Source organism: Hemitrygon akajei, chromosome 4 (genome assembly GCF_048418815.1).
Source record: "Hemitrygon akajei chromosome 4, sHemAka1.3, whole genome shotgun sequence".
NCBI classification, from domain to species: domain Eukaryota; kingdom Metazoa; phylum Chordata; class Chondrichthyes; order Myliobatiformes; family Dasyatidae; genus Hemitrygon; species Hemitrygon akajei.
In genome coordinates this window covers 160,437,810-160,458,552 of record NC_133127.1, presented here as the reverse complement: position 1 = coordinate 160,458,552, position 20,743 = coordinate 160,437,810, and the positions used below count along the sequence as shown (strand labels likewise).

General features: G+C 38.6%; 1 protein-coding gene across 1 annotated transcript in view; it reads left to right on the top strand.

The window, feature by feature from the left end:
* The window catches only part of usp12a (ubiquitin specific peptidase 12a), a 51,114-nt gene that overhangs the window by 22,810 nt on the left and 7,561 nt on the right, over nucleotides 1-20,743 (top strand). Inside the window, exons 3-7 of the mRNA XM_073043802.1 lie at nucleotides 2,401-2,614; nucleotides 4,555-4,784; nucleotides 5,251-5,327; nucleotides 5,530-5,613; nucleotides 9,138-9,335. Of these exons, the coding sequence (XP_072899903.1) occupies nucleotides 2,401-2,614; nucleotides 4,555-4,784; nucleotides 5,251-5,327; nucleotides 5,530-5,613; nucleotides 9,138-9,335 (803 nt within the window). The remainder of the gene's footprint in view (nucleotides 1-2,400; nucleotides 2,615-4,554; nucleotides 4,785-5,250; nucleotides 5,328-5,529; nucleotides 5,614-9,137; nucleotides 9,336-20,743) is intronic.

Sequence of the window (20,743 nt, the reverse complement as noted above, 5' to 3'; positions counted from 1 at the left end):
TTGCTCCTTGAACCTGAGATTGGACTTAATATGAGATATTTCTCCTCCAACCTGAGACCTAGACATCGATTATTTATTCCCTTCCATAGATGCTGCCCAACTTGCTAAGTTCCTCCAGCATTTTCTGTGTTTAGCTTAAAATGGGGAAATTTGCTGATGAATTGAGCAATTTTGGCAGTAAAGAAACCTAGGCACAACTTGGTCATGGGTTGATGCACTGTAAGTAATCGTCATGCCACAGGAATGAAAGGCAGAGACCATCTCCAACAGAGGATTCAACCTTATCTTTAGTTTAATGACAATTTCATGACTGAAATTCCTATGAACTTGAGCTTTAGTATTGACCTAACTGGAATAGCCACATAAACACTGGCTAAAAGAAAAGCTGGGAAGGTAAGTATTGTTTTTGGCACCTGAGTCACTGCTGAGTCCCCTAATCATTTCCATTGCGTACAAGGTAAAGCTGTGAAAGAATACTTTCAACTTGTTTGAGTGTAATTTCAATAACACTAGAAGAAGCTTCTCACTCAGCACCCAGTCTACAGTATGTCCCATTTATAAACACACCATGGCAACATGCCAGCTCATCGTTTACATTATTTCCTGAACCTGCTGCAAATACGCATTGCTCTTTACCACACTGACTTGAAGAAACGTTGCTTTATATTGTATAAATATTAGAATTTTGAGGACTATCAGATTACCTCAGCACATGGGCTGTAGCAAATCAGGTGGTTAATGATAACAGCATAATACTTTTAAATTAGTGTCAGACTAGAATCTCAGGCAGGAGTGCTGAATGGTTAAGAAGGTCATCGAGCAATTTGGCATTATTATAGCTTAAGAGAAGAACTGCACTACTTGAAAGAAATTTTGCCTGACTAATTTGTGCCAGTCTGAGGGAGACAATTTCCTGTGTGATTCATGATTATGTTCCTACTCCCATGATGCATTGCTAAAGTCTTCTGCCTTTACTTAGACATGCCTAATGCGAAAACCACCACCTACAATGTCATGCATGTACACAAACGATGCATTAGTTTGAATTCAACATGCCCAGGTCTACCCAATACTGCATCACATAACTGTGATTTTAAAAAATATATTTATTAAAACATTCTTACTGAATTAAGAGGAGTAAGCAGAATATTTATCCAAAGGTCTGCCTCTTCCCACTTCAAATTCTTCAGCATCTGGTCCCTATTCCACTGACATACTCTGATAAACTTGGATCTATTCCAATCCTATTGGGCAGATCCAAGTTTAGCCTGTTAATTGCAGAGGACAAGACTCATTGGAAGCAAGAAGCTCTGAGCATGAAGTGTGTTAGTAGGCTGATATACATTTCTTGATTGTAGCTCTATTAAGTTTATGCATTTATCTTAACATTTGTAATTTGTACGTGGCTTCCATGAAGAATTTAGAAAAGTGACCAAATATTTTTAAACAACTTAAGAAAAATATCTTGTGCACAATGTTAATTGTACATGTGTACATAATACATAACAGCAACTTGGGCCCAACAGGTAAGTGCTATTATGAAGGAAACACGGCAGCCCCTGTACACCTTAGGAGTTTGCGGTGATTTGACACGACATCTAAAACTTTAACAAAGCGTCTACGTAGACTGGCTGCATCATAGCCTAGTGTGGAAACACCAATGTCCTTGAACAGAAAATTCAACAAAGAGTAGTGACTATGGACCAGTCCACTGTGGGTAGAGCCCTCCCAAGCATTGAGCACATCTACATGAAATGTTGTCGCAGGTAAGCAGCATCCGTCATTAGGGACTCCAACCACTCAGGTCATGCTCTCTTCTTGCTGCTGCCATTAGGAAGAAGGTACAGGAGCCTCAGGACTCGCACCACCAGCTTCAGGAACAGTTACTACTCCTCAACCATCAGGCTCTTGAACCAAATTGATAACTTCACTCAACTTCACTTACCCCATCACTGAAATGTTCCCACACCAACAGATTTGCTTTCAAGGACTCTTCATCTTTTTTCCTCAATATTTATTATTATTATTTCTTTTTGTATTTACATAGTTTACGGACTTCTGCATGCTGGTTGTACACCCTAGTTGAGCGGTCTTTCATTAATTCTGTTATGGTTATTCTATAGATTTATTGAATATGTCTAGAAGAAAATTAATCTCAGGGCTGTATATTGTACTTTGATAATAAATTTACTTAGAATTTTGAATCCCTTTTACTCTTCCTGGATTGGAAACAAAAGTTAAAAATGATGTTTCACTTAACAATTTATTACAATTTTCGTAATTTCTGGAGGCTTGAAGTATGAACATATTCTTGTGCAACTTTGTGAAAATGTATTTTAAGTAACTGCTTTTGGCACTACTTTGTGATAAATTTCAACTAGTTTTGTCCTCTCATTTCAGTTTGGGAACACCTGCTACTGTAATTCAGTCCTCCAGGCACTTTATTTTTGTCGACCATTTCGAGAGAAAGTTCTAGCCTACAAGAATCAGCCAAGGAGAAAGGAAAATCTACTCACGTGCTTGGCAGATCTCTTCCATAACATAGCCACACAAAAGAAGAAAGTTGGTGTAATACCTCCCAAGAAATTCATAACAAGACTACGAAAAGAAAATGGTAATTTTTTTTTAAAAAAAAGGAAATTGTATCTTTTCAAATTGATTATCATTACCAGGTATACACTCAATATAAATGAGCAATAATTTAAAATTAAACATTAAAGCTGCTGACAATATAAGTGGGGATGATTGATTGTTGTGCAGGTCATTGAGGAAAACAATTTGTCTATCTTTGGTGTTGCAGTAATCTCTTGATTTTAATATTCAGATGCACAGTAATTAATAAATCAGATGAGTACAGATTGCCTGAATATCCCAGTCTCTGAGTAAAAAACTAATAAATAGTATTGATTGTTTGTAAGTGATGTTTTGGTATCTAGCTCGGGGGACCATGGAAAATTTATTATACTTTGTAATATGTGGAAAAATAAATCTGTTTGCAGGTATTGATAGGAGTTATATCTCCTAATACATAACCACCAAAGTCCTGAGTGTGCCAGATTATCGGAGTTTTAAGGAAGAGTATTTTTTTCTTCCTATTTTGTTTTCTTTCCACCACCTGTCCTGACAGTTTTGACCTTATTTTCCTATTCAAACTTGGTCTGAGATGCTTTGCATACTCTTTTCTTCTCAAAGATGGCTTGCTTCTGCTTCCAAGACAACGTTAGTTTTCATCTCTATTTCCTTTTGAGCACAGCTGAAATATTTATCCACATCTTTGTAATCTTTAGACTTGACTGTTCTTAACTATTGGCTGATCTCCCATCCTTGAGCATCTGTACCGGTTAGCTTACTCAAAGCTTCTTTCAGATTTCCACCCAGGCAAAGTCATGTTCACAAATCAAAGTAATCTTTGAATGTTACTGGATCTTGTTCTCCTAATGCCGTGATATTCTATTGTTGGAAGGAACAAATGCTTAAAATGGTGGATGTAGGCTTTTTTTGTCCTGGGTGAGTGCGCTTTTTTAAAAAAAAAAAAAATTTTAATTAGTTTTTCAAAACATTTTACAAATTAAAAACCCCAAATCCCAATGAGGAGCATTAATACAGTGCAAAATTAAGCATACAATAACAATATGCTACAAAGGAAGAGAATTTAACAAAAAAGCACCTAAATTAAAGACAAGTAAGCTTAGTGTCCTCCCCAAGCCCCACAACACAAGAAAAAAAACAACAACTCCAGACCGACCACAACACAATATAAAGAGTATAGGTCAGGACAGTCAAACTCCCAGACTGTGAATACACTTAGCAACAGAGGATAATAATGCCTACTACCAGAAAAAAAAGGGAGCTGAAAGCAAGGGACCTGGGTGAGAGCTTTGAGTCTTGATTGAGCTGCATTTAGGTAGATGATTGTATATTGTTATACTTTTGATTCGTGCCTATGGTGGTGCCCGATGGTGGAAAAAACTTTGGTGTTATAGGAGCTGAGTAACATCATGTACGGTAATGACTCTGACCTGTCTTTCAACAACAGAATAAATATGACCAATCCAGTAGGGTTTCTGGTTAATTTTGCACCAAGGGTGTTGATTCTGAAATTTGGCTATGGTAGAGTTTTTGATGTCAATGATAGGTGATTAGATTATTTATATTAGAGGCAGTTATTACTTGGCAATTTCAAGATATAAAATATTTGTTTCTATTAATTTGTTTCTATTAGGTGTGCTAAGATAAAAACAGAAAACTCTGAAAAAACTCAGCATGCCAGGCCACATCTGTGTGAAGAGAAACAAGTTAACATTCTGGGTTGAAGACCAGCTCTGACAAAAGGTCTTTTGTCTGAAATGTTAACTCAGTTTCCTTTCCCGCAGATGCAGCCTGGTCCACTGAATATTTTCAGCATCTTTTGTTTTTAATTTTTGTGACTTGACTGTTAAAGATCATAGCTGGTAGTATAAATTGAGTAGTTTAAATTAAGTTTTATTGCGTCATGTTAATCTCCCTATTCATACAGTCCGAAGTTTTCATCACTGAACTTTTTTATTGTTTCAGAACTTTTTGATAATTACATGCAGCAAGATGCTCATGAGTTCCTGAACTATCTGTTAAACACTATTGCTGATATCCTGCAGGAAGAGAAAAAGCAAGAGAAACAAAATGGACAGCTACATAATGGTTGTATTAATGATGACAATGGTAATGATGTACTGGAACCAACTTGGGTGCATGAGATGTTTCAAGGAACATTAACTAATGAAACCAGGTGTCTTAACTGTGAAACTGTAAGTGAACTTAAGTTTTAAAATTGGTCAAACTTTATTATTTTCAAGTTTTTGTTTTTGAATGTTGATTTAGTTTAAAGAATGAGGAAGAGGTGGAGTGAATGACTAACTTGTCAGATAATTGTCAAAAGCTTATGTTTGCACCCCATTCATTGGCTATAGTGGCACGAATTCCATTGGATATCACTTGTTCAGTTGTGCCAATGCTAGCTCCACATCAGAGTATCTAATGTAATACCATGTTCCTGCACTTTTCACATTTTCTTTTTCTTGAAATACCTTTTTAATACATGTTTGAATAATGGTTTAATTTGTTTTGCTTTAAACACAGAACTCAATTTCCATTCATTTAACCAACCACTGAACACTGGGAAATAAATTTCTATTATGTATTGTATTTCAATAATTTCAGAGTATTGCATTGTTCCTTCCTACTATTAGTAATTAAATTGTCCCTACTTCACAGGTAAGTAGCAAAGATGAAGACTTTTTAGACCTATCTGTTGATGTGGAGCAGAACACTTCAATTACGCATTGCTTGAGGTATGCTAAGTAAAATGTTTAAATAGCTTTGTAGATTTTTTAAAGAATGCAGCACATAATTGTTACAAATATTGCATGTTAAATAATTAGACCAGAGCTTTATAAATGGCTTCTAAAAATTATAGTTAATCTTCATCTTTTAAAAAAAATTAATATTCCTAAGTATTTCAGATTATTACAGAGATTTGTGTTTTTTGTGCAGGGGGTTTAGTAATACAGAGACACTGTGTAGTGAATATAAATACTACTGTGAGGTGTGCTGCAGTAAACAAGAAGCTCAGAAAAGGTAAGATTTCAATGAACCATTAATGTGCTGTAAATAATGTTATTATTTATTAACATATTATGCAGTGAGTTAATTTTAATTCTCAGAAGAAGAAGTAGTCATAAACTGTACACAGTTTCGAATCTGGAAGTTTTCCATGGATTCTGTATATTATTTCAGATTTAATTTAAATCAGTTATTTTTCTAAAGTTTTGGAAATCCGGTAAGACCATAAGACACGGGAGCAGAAGTAGACATTTGGGCTATTATGTCTTCTGCACGTTATGGCTGATTTATTATCTCTTCCAACCACATTCTCTGCCTTGTCTGATGTGTAAATAAAGGACAACTTTAACTGAACTTTTGAAATAGTTACTCTAAAATTGAATGCATACAATTACAGAATTTTTATTTAGCCCAGTTTAATCAGTTTTGTAAATTGCTGTCCTTATTTATTTTCAGATAAGGAATTCATGTTCATAAGTGCTTGCACAAGATGTCTTCCCTCTTTCTGGTTCTGGCAATGATGATGTTTTTCTTATCCAAACTATGTGATTGTATTTGACAGATCTTCAGACAAAAATGTCCAATTAGGTTTTCCTGCTTTAAAAAAAGTCTTTTCTCTCAGGTCCTCAAAGGAAACACATCATGTAACACAAAAGTACTCATTTTACTGATTCCCAGTTTTTTTTTGAGATTCTTGCACCTTGTAAGCAAGGGAGCTCTTAGTCTTATTTTGGTTTCTGCAGATTTTTAAAATTGCTTTGTTGTCACTGTGTTGGTGATGTGGAACTGAATACATTGCAAACTGTAATATAAAAAAAAGCTGATGTATTAAATATTCATTGGTAGCTATACAATTTACAGCAAATAGTTTTTTGGAAACTGGCTTGTTTTTCATTTAATTTCATTTAACTATTTTCTTTTGATGTATATATGACATATCTATTCCAAATTTTTTTTGAAGGATTTACTTTTCATATCTATCTTTATTCAAGACTCATCTGAAGTAATCTCTGTCTCAAAACTAGTTTTTAAGGTTCATCATCATGATGTGGGTGATCATTGTCTTCCATCTTTAATCTGATTCTCTATTCATGACTGATTGTTCTAGGTATATTTTTCTACAGATGCGGTTTGCCTATTGCTGCTTTCTAGGTAGTGTCTGTACAAGACAGATGACCCTAGTCAGTATCATTATTCCTCAGATTGTCTGTCAGGCGAAGCGCTTCCACCATTGAGTACATTTGCATGGGGAGCTGTCACAAGAAAGTAGCATCCATCATCGAAAATCCCACCATTCAGGCCATGCTCTGTATTCGCTTCTACCGTTGTATCCGAAGTACAGAAGCCTTGGGTCCAATATCACTAGGTTCAGGAAACCTTGAACCATTGGACTCCTGACCTGGTGTGGATAACTTTGTTCAGCTCTACTCTGAATTGATTCTCCGATCTACAAGCTCACTTTCTCAGACTCTTTACAACTCAGGTTCTCAGTGTTATTTTTATTTGCAGTTTGTTATGTTTTGCACATTGGCGTTTGTCACTTCTTGTATAGTTTTTTTTGAAAACTTCTATTTTATATCTTTGTAAATGCCTCCAAGAAAATAAATCTCCCGTTAGTATATGGTAACATATATGTGCTTTGATAATACATTTACTCTGAACTTTGAAGATGGGAAGAAGTATAATCAGGATAGCTGAGGGGTCTGTGGGCTGGGCTATGGCTTCAGATAGAGGCAGAGAGATCCAGAAGGGGAAGAAAACAGAGATAATGTGAAAAAGAAGAGCCGAGTAGAAATTGGCAGTGGAAGCACTGAAATTTTCAAATTCTCTATGCCTGCAGAAGCAGCACCAATGTACTGGATAAAATAGTTCATCAGCATTTAATGTTATATTAGCAAGTTTTTCCTAAAATACATAACTGGTTACCATCTTAAAATAGTGTTTTTTTTTCAAATTTAGTCTGTGTTTGATTTAAAATTATACTCTGAATCATTGACATTAATATGAGAACTTAGCCACTTCCAGAGAGGGACATTCTTTCAGTTATCTTTAGACTGAGGAAATAGTCAGCATGATGACAAACACTTTTTTTTCTGATCTGATCACTCTACAAATATACTTTGTGAGGTCGATGATTTACCTTTAACATTTGCTGATGTTGAGCAAATTTTAGGAATTTATAGTTTTGTGCCTCTGTTTCTCCACTTCCTTGTAAGAAATATAATTGGATGCAAATGAGTTTGGAAATTTTGGAGTGGAAGATCAAGGATAATTTTCTTAAAGTTTTCTGAAAGTTCAGATTCTGCTAAGTTGGGTCCTCCATCAATATAACTGGAATGCAAGTATACCTTTAAAGTTCAAAGTAAATTTATTGTTAAAATACATATATGCATTACGGTACTTGCAGGCATTCACAGTAGAAACACAACAATGAATATGAAAAACTGCATAAACAAGACCTGACAAACAAAGAATGCAAATACAAAAACACAAATAAATAAACAAATTATGTTGAGAAGGAGGTGTAGAGTCCTGGAAAGTGACCCCACAGGCTGTGGAAGCAGTTCAGTGTTAGATGAGTGAAGTTATCCACACTGGTTCAGGAGCCTGATGGTTGAAGGGTAATAACTGTTCCTGAACCTGGTAGTGTTCCTGTACCTCAATGGTAGCACTAAGAAGTGTGTTTGGCCTGGGTGGTGGGGATCGATGATGAATGCTGCTTTCTTGTGGCAGTACTTGTAGATGTGGTCAACGGTGAGGAGGGCTTTTTCTGTGATGGACTGGGGTGTATCACTACTATAAACTACACACAATAATCATTTCACTTTTGTGCATAGTTGAGTTAATGTTGAGTATGCTTTCAATTTAACAATTAAATGCTACTTGCTGAATACTTAAAACTTGTTTCCTGGTAAAAGAGGAAATGGAAATTACTCTATTAAAATACTGTGTTAAATAATTTTAGAGGAGGAAATTGAGTTCCTTTTATTGGAACAAGTTGAACTTTAAAAATGTTTATCTGTTAGATGTAGAAGGAAGTATCCTTAACTCCTCCTATATGAATGAAAGTTATGCCATACAGATCTTTTCACAACATCACTAACATAGAGGTAGTACAAGTCCAAGTTATTGGCTGTATTTTGCAAAGGTTGATGGGTTCTTGATTAAAAAGGGTGTCAAAAGTTGTGGGGAGAAAGCAGGAGAATATGGTTGAGGGGGTAATAAATCAGCCATGATTGAATGGCAGATAACACTCAATGGGCTGAATGGCCTGATTCTACTCCTGTGTTTAATGGTCGTAGCTTTAGATCGGCAGCATGCACCTTGACCCGTGGTACTAGCATGTGCTACTTGAATGAAGAGGATGAAAGTAGAGATCCCATAATTGTCAGTAGTTATGCAATTTAGGTGTATAATATAAACGTACAAAACATTTTGTGCCTAAACGGATGACTCGAACAGACATTTAGATTATGTTAAAATGTTAGCTTTGTGTATTGTAGCATTTGTCACTTTTCCTTCTCTTTGTCATTTTGCAGGATGAAAGTAAAAAAGCTTCCTATGATTTTAGCTCTTCATCTGAAAAGATTTAAATATATGGATCAATTACATCGATACACAAAGTTATCTTACAGAGTAGTCTTTCCTTTGGAACTCCGATTATTCAACACGTCAGGGGATGCTACTAATCCAGATAGAATGTATGACCTAGTTGCTGTAGTGGTGCACTGTGGAAGGTAAGAACACAGCATATCATGTAATGATCTCCTTTCCAGTCCAAGCTTAAACTTAATCTTTCTACAATTCCACTCCTGCACATTTCCCCCTTGATCCCTTTCTCACTATGCTTGCCCCTCAAGCTTGTATTCTTAGTCCAATTGTAAGCTGACACGTAGGCATTGTCCCTCAAGGTATTCCTTAATCGCTTTTCTCAATAGAAATCTTAATTCGTTCAATTTTGTGCAAAAAATTCCATCTCTAACCAACATTTCATATAGCTTTAAATATTCGCACAATTTTGTTTGATTTTTTTTTAATTAGTGCTGTCACATTCCCGCCGTATCACAGAATCAAACTTGTTATCAGTCATTTATGAAATACTTGAAATTATAAGGATAATATAGCTCAGCATTCCATTCCCATCCCAAACTTCTCATTAATTTGCAGCTTTAGGCACAGTCTTTCCACTATTTATCATTCTCAGTTGAATTGTCTTCATTTACCTGGTTCTATTCATATCTTCCGCCTCTCAAGGTTATGTCATTACTTTTGGTGTTCCCCAATGAACGATTAGCATGTCCTCCTTTTCCTCATTTACGTAGAGACCTTCACAACTTCATCAAAAATACTGCTAGTTTTCATATGTACCAGCAAAAGGCATTTGATAAGGTGCCACACATGAAGCTGCTTAACAAGATAAAATCCAATGGGATTACAGGAAAGATACTGGTGTGGATAGAGGGATGGTTGACAGGCAGGAGACAGCGAGTGGGAATAAAGTGGGACTATTCTGGTTGGCTGCCAGTAACTAATGGTATTCCTCAGAGGTCAGTATTCGGGCCGCTACTTCTCATGTTGTTTATCAGTGATTTAGATAATGGAATTGATGGCTTTGTGGCAAAGTTTGCGGATGATACGAAGATGAGTGGAGGGGTAGGTAGTACCAAGGAAGCAATACAATTGTAGCAAGGCTTAGACAAGTTGGAAGAATGGGCAAAAAAGTGACAGATGGAATACATATTAGAATACATAAAAGTGACAGATGGAGTATGTATGATGATGCATCTTGGTACAAGGAACAGTAGTGCAGCCTATGATCTAAATAGGGAGAAAGTTCGAACATCAAAGGTGCAAAGGGATTTGGGAGGCCTCATGCAAGTCTCCCAGAAGGTTAATTTATAGGTTGGGGAATAGAATATAAAAGTAAGGAGATAATGTTGAGGCTTAATAAGACACTAGTCAGGCTGCTCTTGGAGTATTGTCAACAATTTTGGGCCCCATCCTGACTCAAAGGATATATTGTCATTGGAGAGTGTCCAGTGGAGGTTCACGAGGATGATTCCGAGAATGAAGGGGTTAACATATGTGGAGCATTTGGCAGCTTTGGGCCTGTACTCTCTGAAATTTGGAAGAATGTGTGGGAATCTGATTGAAACCTAGTGAATGTTGAAAGGGCTAGTTGGGGTGGATGTGGAAAGGGGGCATCCAGAACTAGAGGGCACAGCCTGAGAATTGAAGGGCAACCTTTCAGAAGAAAGGTAAGGAGGAATCTTTTTTATTCAGTGTAGTGAATCTGTAGAATGCTCTGCCACAGACTCTGGTGGAGTCAAATCCGTGGGTATATTTAAAGCAGGAGTTGGTAGTTTCCTGATTGGTCAGGGAATTAATCGAATTGCCTTTATTACTTACATCCTTCATATACATGAGGAGTAAAAATCTTTACGTTTCTGTCTAAATGTGCAATTATAGTAATTTATAATAAATATTATGTACAACAAACAGTATAACATAGAAATACAGTTGCATCTGCATGAATTAAGCAGTCTGATGGCCTGGTGGAAAAAACTTCTTCAACCAGCCTTCAAAGAGGCGCTGTTTTGCCTTTTTCACCACACAGCTGGTATGTACAGACCATGTGACATCCTTGGTGATGTTTATGTTGAGGAGCTTAAAGCTGTTCACCCTCTCAACCCCAGATCCTTTGATGTCAATAGGGAATAGCCTGTCTCCATTCCTCCTGTAGTTCACAACCAGCTGCTTTGTTTTTGCAACATTGAGGGAGAGGTTGTTTTCTTGACACCACTGTGTCAGGTTGGTGACTTCTTCTCTGTAGGCCGCTTCATTATTTGTGATTAGGCCAATCAGTGTAGTGTCATTTGCAAATTTAATTAGATTGGAGCTGTGGGTGGTGACACAGTCATGGGTAGATAGAGAATAAAGGAGGGGGCTTAGGACACAGCCCTGAAGGGCAACTGTGTTGAGGGGCAGAGGTGAGGGAGCCCACTCTTACCACCTGCTGGCCATCTGATGGGAAGTCCAGGATCCAGCTACACAAGGCAGGATGAAGGCCGAGGTCTCTGAGCTTCTTGTTGAGTCTGGAGGGAATTATGGTGTTTAATGCTGAGCTATAGTCAAAGAACAGCATTCTCACATAAGCATCCCTCTTCACCAGATCAAAGAATATGGTGAGAAGGCTGGTCTATGGGGTTGAGTGGGATCCAGGATCAGCCATGATGAAATGGTGGAGTAGACTTGATGGGCTGAATGGCCTAATTCTGTTTCAGTGTCTTACGGCCTAAACCAAACAACAATCTTTCTCAATCCCTTTGTTGTTTAGAGATTGCCATTTTAGTATTCTATCAAAGATGAATAAATATTTCTTCCAGCTGAATTTTGAAAAGACTGAAGCTGTTGCTCCCAAGCTGCTGACTCCATCCCTTCTAACAGCTGCTGGAAGAACATCAGACTATTCACAATCTTGTTTGTTTAATCCTGAGATGAGTATTAGTCATGTATGTAGGCCACTACTAAGGTTTTCTAATTTCTGTAATGTTCTAATTTACCACTGTTCTAAATTGCTGATATAGCCCTTATTTATGTCTTTCTCTTCTATTATGATGGACTGCATATGATTTTTTGAGATAATTTAAGGCTCTGCTGCCAGAAGCCTAACATAAATTAAATCTTGGTTTTGCATTAATTCCATTGTCTTCCATTTAAACAACACATTTGTTTTCAGATCGCTCAGTAGCCTTTCCTCTTCCTGTGTAACTTTTACAACCCTATAACCTTCAAAATTCTAAGTGAATTTATTACAGTACATATTTGTCACCATAGACAACACTGAGGTTCATTTTCTTGAAGGGATAATCAATAAATCCATAATGGAATAGTAACCATAGTAGAATCAATGAATCAACATGGGAGTATGTGGAAGACAATAAACTGTGCAAATGCAAAAATAAATACATATTAAATTTAAAGAACATGGGAGTTCTTGAAAGTGAGTCCATAGGTTGTGGGAACATTTCAGTGATGGGGCAAGTGAAATTGAGTGAAGTTATCCCCCTTTGGTTCAAGAGCCTGAGATTGAGAGGGGATAACTGTTCCTGAACCTGGTGTTGAGAGTCCTGAGGTTCTTGGTACCACTTTCCTAATAGCAGCAGTGGCCTGGGTGGTGGGGGTCCCTAATGATGGAACCTTCTCATTACTTGTGGTTTCTCCCTAGAAACTATCAGTAGTTACTCATTTTTCTTATAATGACCTTTACAACTTCATCCAAGTCGTAAGTTAGTTTTCACATGGACATTGGAATGTGAAGCAGAATGTCACCATGGTCTTTCTGTTCTGTTCTATTGCTTAGACATTGCTTTATACAAATTTGATGCTCCTCCACTTTTGGTCTCATGATCATGCTTGATTTTAATCTCTGAATCATTGGCGCCAGTGTTTCAAGCTGCTAAAATTGCTCATCTCTTTAAGGCTACATCCACACTACACCGGATAAATCCGTAACCAAAACTTTTTCTCTTTGTTTTTACCCTCCGTCCACTCTAAAATGGTGCTTTCGTTCCCTGAAACCGGAGCTTTTCAGAAACGCTTTCCAGGGTGGGTAATTTTGAAAACACTGCTTGGGCAAATCAGTGTGGATAGGGTAGCCGGAGAAATCTGAAAACGCTGTCAGACAGCAGCGCGCAATTTCATTGTTTTCTTGAACGCAACCTAACAATTTCAGAACAGACGACAACGAGACTGAAGCCAGAAGAGTTAGAAATGTACTCACCAAATACTTTGACTGATAACTTACTGAATAAATAAGTATACTGTACTCACTTTGCCCTGTTTTCTGTCCTTGCTCGTATGAAGATGGTTTACCTATTTATGCGAGTACTTCTCTGACAATAGATGTGTAACAGCCTAATGTAACATTGTATGGAAATACAAGATAACACTGATGCAGACATGTTTTATACATTTAATAAGGTGCATTATTAATGCAACAGAGTTAGTCAGTTTTTCAATGTTCATCATCAGCCGGGTCAATCTGTCCGTGAACTCCCTGTTGGTTGCCGCCGTACGCTCCATTATTTGATTTTTTTCGTTTTAAGTTCTCTTGCGCAAGAGCCAACAGCTGTCATTTAAGTTTTTCTAGTCTGTAACTGCTCAAATGTGCACTTTTACAGCGAGATTTGACACCAAACATGTCGCTTGTTTTCGGTAGATGTGTCCTGTGCATGCGCAGAAGGAGGAGATTCGCTGAAATTTCCGTTTCAGTGTGGATAGAGATATTTTCAAAAACACATAGTGTGGACGCCTATTGTTTTTACGAGAAGCCAGTGTTTTCAAAATTATCTGGTCTAGTGTGGATGTAGCCTAACTCTCTATTGACCACTCTTTAAACCATATTCTAGGTACTTAAGTTAATGTCTCCTTTAACCTGACAATAGGGCTCTTAGAAAAAGTTTTGAGAAGATTAGAGGCACAAATGCAGGCCATTTATAATTAAGAATACAAAAAAAATTTACTCTTTTTTTTTGCAAAATTCTGCTGTATCTTCCACTTTGCCTACAGCATTTTATTTCCAGCAGCGATTTCCCACTTCATCTCTTTTCTTTTATGCCCTGCCTAAGTGAAGCAAGAATGAAGTAATATTCTGTGATGAGGATGGGAGAGAGAAGACATAATGCAGCTGGATTGAGAGAATAGGAGACGGCAGTGGTAATAGAAAGGGTGGGGAGAAGAAATATATTGAAATTGGGGGGGAAATGCAAGGGAATGATGATCAGGAAGCTAATTAGTGTACCATAAGTATTAGAGAATCGCCTCTGAATCAAGATTCAAAAGTTCCTATGACTAGCATGTTACAAATACTCTGAGAGTCTTTGCTTTTATGTGATTGTACATGCACCAACTTTGTTTTATAATGCTGAGATAGAGGAGTGAATACTTTGTTAAATGCAAAGAACATTCTACATTTCACTCAGTTTAAATTTGCATCTAATATATAAATAAGGACAATAGACTACTATCTATTGATTGTCACCAGTTATGGCATGGTAGTGTAACTTTAGTGTAACGCTTTACAGCACCAGAGACCTGGGTTCATTCTTGGCTGTTGTCTGTAAGGCAGTGGTCCCCAACCACTGGGCCGCAAAGCATGTGCTATCGGGCCGCAAGGATATGATTTGTCGATATGAAATTATATGAGTCAGCTGCACCTTTCCTCATTCCCTGTCACACCCACTGTTGAACTTGAACACATGCAAGGTCATCAGTCACCTAAGCGCAGTGATACCCTCGCGCCAGGGATCACTGGTTGGTCTCGGGTAACCGGCTGCCTCGCACGGCCGGCGAGAAGTGCGGTTGATACTGGCCTGGAGCGCGGACAGATGGGTGCCGCCTCTAAACCTGTTTAGCACACTGAATATTTGTGGGGAACCCGGTGCTAAAATATTTGCAAATGACCTAATTCGGGCTCAGGGTTTCGTAAGTAGCAGAGCAGCTACCTCGCTGCGATCTACTGACAGTCATCCCTCGAGCCAAACTTTTGTTGGCTGATAAATCCTACCTACCTACAAGGGGGGGGTGCGAGCACACGCCCTGTCGCACTCCTTGGTCGGTCAGTTGCTCTCTCCGGACTGTGACTGCTGCGGCCCCGGTACGGGGACCTCCGGCCCTTACCTTGTCCTCTCATTGGTGTGTTGCAATGTTCATATGAGGAAAATATGTGCTGTGTGTTTAATATCCAAATGTTACTTAAAATGTTATGATGCTATTATAAGTGAGTTATAATTGACTTATCACTATGTTCATGCAAGGTAAATATGCGCTGTGTGTTTAATATTAAATTCATTAGATAAACCCTTTTAGAAATGAAATTCAGTGTATTCGGCACTTATAAGTGACTTATAGTTGACTTATCACCTATATTCCGGTCGATATTAACACCCACATGCCCCCCCGGGCTGGTCCGCAAGAATATTGTCAATATTAAACCGGTCCGTGGTGCAAAAAAGGTTGGTGGCTCCTGCTGTATGGAGTGTATAAGTTCTCCCCGTGACCATGTGGGTTTCCTTGGGAGCTCTGGTTTCCTCCCACATTCCAGATGATAGGTTAAGTATTCATATGGGTGTAATTAGATGGCACAGGCTCACTGGGTCAGAAGGGTCTCTCTAAATAAAATAAAAGTACCATAGTGATCTAGGTGAGCTATAATCTGCTCATCACAGCAGAGTCTCATGGGCAAGATGCATACTCAGATGCAAAGGTTTCCTACTTGATAAATGCTGGAAAGCAGAGTAGAATCATAGTGCGTGATTCTAACCTGCATTCATGTGACCGGGGCAGACTGCATAGAATTCATCCTACCTGCTGATTATCATGATCTCCACTTCCAGCTATGACAAATTGTACCATTAATTGTCTTAGTACATCATCACAAAGGGACTTTAAACTGCACAGCAATAAGATAGCTTGTGTTGATCAAAACCAGCACTTGAATGGAGTAGATGGTGGAAAGTATTCCAAGGTCTTTACAGATTACTGAAAGAATGGTGAAAAACGGGTGAGAGTTCCAGCCTGAATTTCAGCATGGCACTTGAGGCCTTGGTTGACAAGTTAGAAAGTAGTTTTTCTATTGAGGACCCAATAACCTTCAGCCAAATGTTGGGGAAAAAAAAGTGAAGGAGACATCTATGGGACTAGATGTAAGGTGTGTGCAGTGAACCTGGAGGCAAAATATGAAAAGTTCTCAGTAAATACTTCCTCAAATCCAATGTGCTACTCATTGCAATACAGCTCTGAGCACTCTTCGGTGAATCACCTTGCCACCAATCACCTGCCGATAATCTCTATGGGTCAGGAGCAAACACTTTCACATTACTGCTGCTCCACTGATATTCCCAGTTTCTACAAAGTGCCTGCTTTCAAATTTCATCACTTATGGGACAAGTTGATAAAACTTGGGCCAGTGACATCTAATTAATGGGGCTAAAACAGCTTGACCTGCTATTAAATGAGAGTATTTGGGTCAAAATTGGAGCAGTCATGACTGCATCAGAGGCCAAGGAAGGATATGAAGTCTTCACAAATAATCTTACTCAATGCTTCTGGGTCTACTGCTCCCACTGATCTAACAGCCATCTTTTTTGGCCATTATACCGATTGGACATTTGTGAGGCCCTCTACATGTTGCACTGTTGCCACTACTAAAGACTTTACACACACTCAGCTATTCAACTTCATCCAGATCTGTTGCTAACTAATGTTTTTCATATTTGCTGACTAGTGAGGTTCACTTTTGCGGCTTGGGATAGGCTTTATCACATTCAAAAAAACTTGGTGTATACCTGTCATAACTGGAATGTAAACGTGCTAGTAGTGAGACAGGTTGTTGAAGACAATGATACACTTGTACCTATTCCTTTAATTCTGCTTTGCCTTCATCACTTGGCTTCTAGTGGCAGCACAGTAGTGTAGTGGTTAACATAACACTTTACAGTACCGGTGACCTGGGTTCAATTCCTGCTGCTGCCTCTAAGGAGTTTGTATGTTTGCCCCTTGACCACATTGGTTCCCTCCTGCTGCTCTGGTTTCCTCCCACAGTCCAAAGACATACTGATCAGTACATAGTAGTTAGTTAAACTACTGGTTAGTAGGTTTATTGGTCGTTGTAAATTGTCCCATGATTAGGCCAGAGTAAACATAAGAACATAATAGATAGGAAAAGGAGTAGGCCATCTGGCCCATCGAGCCTACCCCACCACTCAATAAGATCATGGCTGATCTATCCATAAACTCAGCTCCATCTACTTGCCTTTTCCCATAACCCTTAATTCCCCTACTATGTAAAAATCTATTGAACTGTATCTTAAATGTATTTAGTGAAGAAGCCTCGACTGCTTCTCTGGGCAGATAATTCCAAAGATTCACCACTTTCTGGGAAAAACAGTTTCTCCTCATCTTCATCCTATATCTTCACCCCTGAATCTTGAGGCGATGCCCCCTAGTTCTAGTCTCACCTACCAATGGAAACAACTTTCCTAGTATCTTATCTATCCCTTTCAAAATTTTGTTTGTTTCTATAAGATCCCCTCTCAGTCTTCTGAATTCCAGAGAGTATAGTCCCAGGCGACTCAATCTCTCCTCAAGGTTAACCCCTTCATCTCTGAAATCAACCTGGTGAACCTCCTCTGCACTGCCTCCAAAGTCAGTATATCCTTTCTCAAGTATGGAGACTAGAAATGCACACAGTACTCCAGGTGCGGCCTCACCAGTACCCTGTACAGTTGCAGCATGGCCTCCCAGCTCTTGAATTCAATCTCTTTAGTAATTCCGTTCGCCTTCTTAATAACCTGCAAGCCAACTTTTTGCGATTCATGCACAAGCACTCTCAAGTCTCTCTGCACAGCACCAAGCTGCAATCTTTCACCATTTAAATAATATTCTGCTCTTCTATTATTCTTTCCAAAGTGGATGATCTTGCATTTACCAACGTTGTATTCCATCTGCCAGACCTTGGCTCACTCAGACTATCTATATAGAACATGGAGTAGTACAGCACAGTACAGGCCCTTCAGCCCATAATGCTGTGCAGACCCTTAAACCCTGCCTCCTATTATCCCTCTCCACATCCTCTGTACAGTTTGCTTTTCCACTCAGTGTCATCAGCAAATTTTGCTACGCTACCCTCAGACCCCTCTTCCAAATCATCAATGTAAATGGTAAATAGCTGTGGGCCCAGCACCCCACTCACCACCGACTGCTAACTGGAGAAACACCCATTTATACCAACTCTCTGCCTTCTATTGGTTAATCAATCCACTATCCCTGTCAACACACTTCCTCCGACTCCATGCTTCCCTATCTTGTTTATAAGTCTCTTGTGCGGCACCTTATTGAACGCCTTCTGGAAATCCAAGTATACGAAATCCATCTGTTCCCCTCTATCCACTGCACTCATTATGTCCTCAAAGAACTCCAGTAAGCTTGTCAAACAGGACCTGCCCTTTCTGAATCCATGCTGCGTCTGTCTAATGGAACCACTCCTTTCTAAATGTTTCACTATTTCTTCCTTAATGACAGCTTCAAGCATTTTCCCGACTACAGATGTTAAGCTAACTGGCCTATAGTTGCCCGTCTTTTGCCTACATACTTTTTTTAAAAAGTGGCGTGACATTTGCTGTCTTCCAATCCACTGGGACCTGCCCAGTGTCTAGAGAATTTTGGTAAATGATTACCAACGCATAAAATCTGAAGGGTTGCTGGGCAGCATGCCTTAAAGATACAGCATGGAAAGGCCTATTCCATGCTGTCTCTCATTCCATTCACCCCTTTACATCACCATGCTTACTCTCAGCATAACACTTTTTCTGCTTTCAGAAGTACAGTCTGGTTATTAAATAATGAAGACGGAGGCATACTGTGATTTAATATGTAGCTCATAAGTTCTAGCTCAAATATTCTTACTTTGTGCACATGAAGTTGGGTTAGAGATAGGAAAACCACACAGTGAATCACTGGCAAGAAGTGCTGTGAAAAACGTAGCTGAGGGGATGAGATACAAGGAACTCTACTGTGGAGAACTTGGATGAGGTCTTCATTTAGACAACTGGAAAGTGGATATAACAGTTTTGCACACTTAAAAAAACTGGTCATCATCAAACTTTCCAGAAAACTTGTTTGCTTTGTTGAAGACAACTGAAAACCCAACACCCTATTTATTCCAATCCTACATGGATCTGGTCTTCTCACATTCCCAGTTCCACCCCACCACCTCCAGATTATATTTGACTCCTACACACTAAGGGCAGTTAACAGTGCCTAATTAACCTATCAAACCATGTGTCTCTTTGGGATGTGGGACGAAATCAGAGCACCTGATCTCAGGAATAACATGCGGACTCTGTACACAACACCAGAGCCAAGGTTTCTGGAGTTGAGGCAGAAGCTCTACTAGCTTTGCTGCACAAATGCTTGGTAGTGTAGTTACTCAGTTATTGGGCTAATAGTCAAAAGTATGGGCTATTGATATGATCTTGATCTCTAGACTCAAGGTTAAATACCATTGTATTCAGGGAATTAAACTACAAATAATAGAGGGGAGCTGCTTAAAATCAGTTGGGTTCATGAATGGCGTTCAGGAAGCCAAATCTCCTACTACTAACCCCCAACTAATCTAGGCAAGTTGTTTCAAATAAAATCAAATTCAAATTTAATTGTCATTCAGCTATACAAGAGTACAGCAGAATGAAACAGTGTTCTTCTGGGGCCAAGGTGCAAAACATACACGTTAGCGAGCCAAAAAGCATAGTCATGCGGAAAAAAAATATATAGCCCAAGTGTCAGAACATGATAAAGTACTGTGGTTGACTCTTTTCTGTCCTCTGAATCAACTTAATAGTGTCAGCTGTAATTGGGGACGGAGGGGAGGGGGGAGAAAATCCTACCTTAGAGATATCTGCATTTCTTGAATCAATAAAATCGATCTGTAGTTTCTGAATCGCAATTGGAATATTAGCATAGGTTGGCCATTCTCTAAGTGTTGCGGCATTCCTGCTCTCCAGTATATTGCTATTTAGGCATTGTCTTTGTAGAGAATGTATTTACTTCATTCTTTCAGGGTATTAGTATTCATGATCTTGCCAGTGCCCTTGACTGTTTGTTAGTCAGCCAAGGCAAAAGGTGCTTGGTACTCTCATGGTGGTTTTTCAAGGCCTCAGTACCCTTCTCCATTATAAGTCACTGACCAATTCACAATCACATGAGAATGCATTGTGTCCGTCAGGAGGAAAGCCAAAGCACAGGAAAAACTGGCACCTAAAGGAATACATGAGGGTGATTAGTTGATGTTTATGGTTTTGTCATTGTTGAATGTTTAAATTTGCTTTTGAATTTTGGTTTAAAGAGCTTCAGTAATTTATCTTAAATTTAACACTGTTTTCATTAATGTTCTCTATCCTTTAATCCAATCTCTCCATACCACCATTAATTGTTTTTATTCCTCGGGGATTGTGGAGAATACTAATAAAACCAAAATTTTATGCTCCTCCCTAATTGCCCTCAAAGGTGGTGCTGAGCCTTATTACTGAAGCCCTGTAGTAATTGTTCCAGGATTTTGATTTAGTGAAGATGAAGGAATGGAACT